Source organism: Electrophorus electricus, chromosome 16 (assembly GCF_013358815.1).
Source record: "Electrophorus electricus isolate fEleEle1 chromosome 16, fEleEle1.pri, whole genome shotgun sequence".
Lineage (NCBI taxonomy): Eukaryota > Metazoa > Chordata > Actinopteri > Gymnotiformes > Gymnotidae > Electrophorus > Electrophorus electricus.
Window position 1 is genome coordinate 12,260,360 of NC_049550.1, and position 6,898 is coordinate 12,267,257.

The following is a 6,898-nucleotide window of genomic DNA, read 5'->3' on the forward strand; positions in this document are numbered from 1 at the left end:
TGTCAAATAATTATGAGCTAAATAGGGAAAACTTCAAATAGTAACACCTCTTTCACTCTCTCACTCTGTCTCTCGTTCCCTCTTTCAACCTCTCTACTCTCTCTCTCTCTCTCTCTCTCTCTCTCTCTCTCTCTCTCTCTCTCACTCCTTTGGGTTGCTTTGCACATGTATGGGGTGGGCATGTATATGTGTTTCAGCAGACAATAATAAATGGAATGCGTTCACCGTGAAAATGGAGTTGAATGAAAAGGGAAGGAGGTGAAGTAGTGGCAGGTGTCACAGGTGAGCGGATCTGAGAGTGAGTTCTAATGGACATTTACTTTAAGCTGAATTCTACAATTATCACTCAAAAAAAATTTTTTTTTCTTATTTTTCACCCTTTTTGTTTGTTTTGTTTGTTTTTTTGGTTTTTTTTTGCAACTGTAAAATGCTCTCTTAAGCTACTTGGGAGATAGCTGCACTTCTTCACTGTTATTCTTTACCCGCTCCTCCATCTTGTGTGATGCCGTTGTGGTGTCACAGATGAGGCACATATACATTTAAATGTGTGAATATTATTCCCATAAACACTGCATGCTTCACCATGGTAAAATGTGCACTGTTGGCATCTAGACATGAGAGGAGGGTTAGAGAGTAATGACTATCAGTGACCACTGGCACTGGGCCTAATCAGCTGTGACCCCCCTAACCAGCTGACTGGCACAGAGCCTTATGCAGCCTGGACGACTAATATCCTTCCACACGCACAAAGAGCAAGCAAGCCGCCAAGCAGGCCAAGCATGTAGACAGAAAAGATTCCTGTTTTTAGTATTTGAACACAAACAAATGCAATGTGAGACTTACGTATTAACACAAAGAGCTTTCTGAGTAGTCTTGTAGAGCAATTTTAAAAGTTCTTATAGAATACCATGTTCAGACTCAAAAAGACAGACTCATTCTGACTGTACTACGGTTTCTCTAAAAATTAACACTGCGATAGACTCTCAGCAACTGCTGTGGTGATATTCAAGAGATGGTCTGAACAACTGTTCCCCTTGTAAAATGAATAGTTCCATTTGTAAAATCTGATTGGCTGAGCCACATTCAATGCCGTCATATACTGATAAATACAGTCATACACCGTCCACACATGTACTGAATTCTGTATTTGAATCATACCTTACACTAGGTTACTAGGTTCCTTCATCCATTCACATTGATATAATAACAGCAAACCGATGTCTAAAATAAAAAGTATACGAAAATAACAAAAAAGAGAGACAAATTAAATAAACAAGTATAAAGTGAACACTTTTAAACTGGGTGTGTATACTTAATTATCCAGCTCACGCTGGCCTTTTGTCTGTTCTGGTCACAAACGTTAGATGATCATTAGAAATGGAAACCACTTAGAGTTAATGCCTGTAAATGCACAATCACAGCAGGACGTGCTGTTGAAGGATGTAGGCACCTTGCCTAGAATGAGAGGCTATAATTGCCTAATATAAAGAATTGAGCTTAAATTTCAGTAGTTAACAAGGCATGTCACGATGCATGTAATGGTAAATGTGCAGTTAGATACATTTATGTTTGTGTGTATAAATGATATGTGGTTGGTTAGATGAAAAATATCTTCAGATGTTGTTAGCATTTAAAGATTGCTTTGTAATTAAAGATTAACAGATGTGGACATGCAGAGACAGCAAAGAGATTTTGCATTGTGTCATTACAAATTATTACATTACATATCTATGGCTTTGGTGGGGGGGGGCGTTTGGATACAGTAGGAGATTTTTGCTGAAAATGGCCCCAGTTTATATCTCATTCACTTTGAGTGAAAATGTCTTCATTCAGCTACTGTTACTTATTTCAGATCATTAAACACTGAGGAAAAAAGAAAAAAAAAAAAAAATGTACGCCTCAGTATTCTGCTCATCTGTTCTTGATGAGCTTTTGCCAGGAGTAATTTAACCTCTTAATTAGATTAGAATTAGAATCTAATTATTCCAAAAACCTGAAGCCTTATGATGGTCATATGTTTTCTTGTCATGCAGACAAGTAAATCTGGCTTGTCTTTATCACCCTTTATCATTTTATCTCTGTGTTGTTCTCTTCACAAACTGGCAAACATTCTGTCTGACAACATCTAATGGTGAAGAATATCTCTGGGTCAACATAAAACTGCAGGTGGTAACTATGTGGTAACCATGCTCAGTTCATTAGTTTTAAAGATTCAAAGGTTTTTTGTTTAAAAATGTTTGTATGTACTGGGACACAGTAAAGTTGAGCATAGTGTTGGTTGGGATGTCCCCAAGCCTTCAGTAAATTACTCCATTTATAGAAGAGCAATCTCAGTAAAAAGTAAGTGCAGGGGTCATTTGGGTAGGCTGGTGTCCATGTGTGTGTGGGCATGTGTGTGGCTGTGTGTGTGTACATGTATGTAGGTTTGTGTGTGTGCACATGTGCGTGTTTATCTAACACACTTCAGCTTCTAAACCTGAATAACCTCAAAGTAACATGTTCTATTTTTTAGCTATTTGTTTTGCCATCAGTCTCTGAAAGATTTTTGAAAAATGTTTTAATCCAACATTAATATTAAAGGTGCTACAACTGTTGTAGGCCACTTGTTGTAGGCCACTTGTTGATTTGCTTTATAGATTGTGTAGGGCATTTTGACTTTGTGTAAAGTGTCATAAAAATCTTGATATACACATACCTTCATTACAAATTGTTATAAATATGATATAGTTTTAGTTCATCACCTCACACTTGCTTCACTGCCTACTGATATATAACTTAATAAACATTCTCTAAAAATATGGAAGCAAAATAAACTTTATATTTGGGATACACTTTTCTTAAACTCCACAGAGATGCATATGTGCAAACAGTTTAATTTAATTTTGACATTTTAGACTAAAGGCAGCATGGAACATTTCAATAGCTGAGCAATTAATTGAATAGAACAAGCTCAATAAATCTTCCTCTTTTTTCCTTATGTCATGACTATTAGAACTGATTAGGTCGGAAGTGCAGGCTCTGGAGAGGAGTGCACACAGATCAAGTGACCCTACAGAGGGCACAAGGTCATGCACCCCTGCTACCAACATGATCGAATGATTGCAGATTCACGAGGGTTTGCATGATGGTGTTCATTTGAAAAGCTGAGAGTGGCTGCATAGACTGAGGAGCACACACTGAGGTTAGAGCTAGTAAAGGAGAACACATTGAGGTTAGAGCTAGTGAGGAGCACACACTGAGGTTAGGGCTAGTGAGGAGAACACACTGAGGTTAGAGCTAGTGAGGAGAACACACTGAGGTTAGGGCTAGTGAGGAGAACACACTGAGGTTAGAGCTAGTGAGGAGCACACACTGAGGTTAGAGCTAGTGAGGAGCACACACTGAGGTTAGAGCTAGTGAGGAGAACACACTGAGGTTAGAGCTAGTGAGGAGAACACACTGAGGTTAGGGCTAGTGAGGAGAACAGACTGAGGTTAGGGCTAGTGAGGAGAACACACTGAGGTTAGGGCTAGTGAGGAGAACACACTGAGGTTAAGGTTAGTGAGGAGCACACACTGAGGTCAGGGTTAGTGAGGAGCACACACTGAGGTTAGGTTTAGTGAGGTGACCAAAAGATAATTTTACTGGACGAAAAAAACATTTCCAGTTTAATATTGGGAACAAGTTAAAACGACCTGTCCACATCATATAAGCAAGGAAACATAATTGTATGTCATACAAAATGTATATTTCCTATGACTTTATTTTTCATGTGCTAAAACATATTAAATAAGATATATACAAAATATACAAATCATGTCCCTAAATACAAACATTTTTCTTAGCTCTTGGATAGCTATAAGCAATGCTTCAATTTCTGGGTTTTTTTTTGGGGGGGGGGGGGTTTTGTGAACAGTGATTGTATGCTGTTGAAGGAGTTCAGCAGCATATGTCCCATGTTAGGTTTCCTCCAGAGACCCTCTCAGTATTAGCTGGGCAAATCTATTGTCAGCCCCACTTCATCCCACTAGGCTGATCTTTATTCATAAGCTTGGGGCTCTTAAGAAAGACATCAGTCCAAAAAGACAATGTGTGGTCCATAGCACAAGCCTGCATTGACTGGGATAATTCACGTTTCCTACACTCAGTCCACAATAAAGCCGTGTGTGTGTGTGTGTGTGTGTGTGTGTGTGTGTGTGTGTGTGTGTGTGTGTGTGTGTGTGTGTGTGTGTGTGTGTGTGTGTGTGTGCTCGTGCTCAGAGGAGTGGGGTGTTGACCTTTTTGTCTGACTTTCGCCCCATGGGGTTTAAGTGGCCATCTCAGTGTTTAAAGAGGGATATTGTCCCTCAGTTCATTGTGGTCCCCATGCTACACAAGCTGGGAAATATGAGTATATTGTAATGAGTGTATTGAAGCACTGAGCTAGTGGCAGTTTCCATATTCCATCCATATTCCTCCCTACCAAGGGCTCTGCCAACATTGTGCTGTGTGTGTGTGTGTGTGTGTGTGTGTGTGTGTGTGTGTGTGTGTGTGTTTGTGTGTGTGTGTGTGTGTGTCATAGGGAGTGTCTATGTGCACACTTGCTGATATTTCTAAGTATTAATCCAAAGTAAAATACCCCAATTGTAACAGTTGCTCAGTTTTCAAAGTCACCACCTCTTAAAATTAACACAAATTTGAGAGTTAAGCACAGTTCATTAGACAAAAAAAAAGACTGTGTTAGATCCCTGATATTAGTAGGCTGAGTTTGCTGAAATGCAGAAGGAAAACAAAATTGTGTAAAAATACTGGTGTGTCATGGTCATTATAAATACTCAGACAATTAATAATGACTGAAGTGTCCACCCTACCCATATTGATTCAGTTTGACTTTTAATTTTTTCTTATCTTAAAATGACAGCTTACTTGGAATAGAGTGTAGCGTACTGCACAAAGTTCATTTGCCTTTCTTTGTTTTGATTGATTGTGTATTTGCTTGTTTTAAACTGGCCTGTGAAAAGAGACCCGCTAAAGAGGCCATATATTGAGCAGAACTCCTCCTACTCCTCGACATGCCAGCTAATTATCGGGCCTCAAACTGAGCTCCCTTCTTTCCAAACTTACAGTGTCCCCGCAAGTATTAAAGGACCGAGGGAGAGGCAGGAATAATACGCTTCCAACGTTTCACGCCATTTAACGGTAACTTACACTTACTTGTCAGCTGCCTCTGCAGACTTTGATCTGAGGATATAACATTTTTGATGTACGAATAGGATTTCATGAGACAAAATCCTTCATGAACTTCAATTAAAGTAATTCGATCTCTTTGCTTTCCTGATACTATATTTCGATATTAATCTCACTGGATATAATGACGTCCGCCAAGGTGGTCAGCATTTGTGAAGTGATTCATGAAAACAGAAGACGGAGCGCCTTGGACCATCTTCCGCCACCCGCGAGCTCTAACAAACCCCTCACACCTTTCAGCATCGCCGACATTCTCAGCAAGCCGTCCGGGAAGAGACATTTTTACAGGGATGCCTGTGGAATCACTCACCTCAGTTCTGGGGCCGTGAAGCACCGATCTTCGAGCAATGGCATATTGAAACGATCGCTTATCTCCCAAACGTCGCCTCTTTGCGCACTTCAGGAGCTAGCTTGTAAGACTTTCAAAGGTCTTGAATTGGGGGTGCTCCAAGCAGCTGAAGGTAAGGACTGCTTTATGTTAGACAACTAAGGAATTTAAATAGTTAATAGCGATTTACTAATACTTGTTGTTGATAATGATACTGGTGATGCTGGTGATAATTTGGACACAGTTTACTTCATGTATTTCCAAATGTTTAAATAACGCCTCGTCAAAGAAAAGGCTATAGTGTCAGAGGTAATGTCATGGGTGATGTGTTGTATCTTCCACAGGCAGAGATGGGATCACTCTGTTTGAACAAAGGGGCAACCCAAAAAAGCGCAGAAAATCCAGGACTGCGTTTACCAACCACCAGATTTACGAGCTAGAGAAGCGGTTTCTCTATCAGAAATATTTGTCACCGGTGGATCGAGACCAAATAGCGCAGCAACTAGGTTTAACTAATGCACAAGTAATCACTTGGTTTCAGAACCGCCGCGCCAAATTAAAGCGGGATTTGGAGGAAATGAAAGCTGATGTGGAATCCGCCAAAGCCATCGGAGCCGTTCCTCTAGAGAAAATTGCCAGACTGGCCGACCTAGAGAGGTGTGCTAGGGGAACCATGGGACCCTCGGGGCCAGAGTGCCCTGCCCAGCTGGGCCACGAGCGGGAGATTACACACAAATTGCGCCTGTCACCCATGGCGTCACTCTCAGACCACACAAGTGAAAACTACTCTGAAGACGAAGACGCAGAAATAGACGTGGATGACTGATTGCGTACGAGCGTGGAGCATAAAAATGAGATCTAAAACTTGCTCTTATCTCCTCATTTTCTGTCCTGTTTATAATGTCACAGTTGTTGTTCTTGTTTATTTTATTTTTTTTGTCTTTTTAAAAATAACGCTATTTTAACACTAAGCAAATTCATGCTAGTTACAAACACATTTTGACTCACTTCAAATATCTACATTTTACGTGTTTCTCTGCAACATGTGAAATGTACTGATTAGTGTGATACGTTCATTGTTCTAGAAATTGCAATAAACAAGACAAGTGCGGTTGTTTTATGTGGTTTACGAGTATTTATATTGATTAATTTCCATTATTTGTATAAGTTGTACAGTTATGTCATTTTGCAATAATGTCTGAAAGCATATAGTCGTCCTGCAAGTCCTACCTAAATATCTAGGAATTATGAACCAGAGCATAGTGCGTAGGCATAATGTATTTGAAAGCAAAAAATAAAAATAAAAATGTTCAAAATATTGTTGAGTCTATTATTATTATTATTATTATTATTATTATTATTATT

The 6,898-nt window shown here is 39.6% G+C and overlaps 1 protein-coding gene across 1 annotated transcript; it reads left to right on the forward strand.

Moving 5' to 3' along the window:
• Positions 1-5,152: 5,152 nt before the first annotated feature.
• Positions 5,153-6,814, forward strand: lbx1b (ladybird homeobox 1b). The gene is made up of 2 exons (XM_027010065.2): positions 5,153-5,666; positions 5,878-6,814. The coding sequence occupies exons 1-2, from the start codon at positions 5,330-5,332 to the stop codon at positions 6,357-6,359; spliced, it is 819 nt and encodes a 272-aa protein (XP_026865866.1). The 5' UTR covers positions 5,153-5,329; the 3' UTR covers positions 6,360-6,814.
• Positions 6,815-6,898: the final 84 nt, after the last annotated feature.

Bases quoted from the DNA above. Each gene is read 5' to 3' on its own strand.
- lbx1b (XM_027010065.2), top strand. From the start codon at position 5,330: ATGACGTCCGCCAAGGTGGTCAGCATTTGTGAAGTGATTCATGAAAAC. The intron at 5,667-5,877 runs GTAAGGACTGCT...TATCTTCCACAG, and splicing joins GGTGCTCCAAGCAGCTGAAG to GCAGAGATGGGATCACTCTG.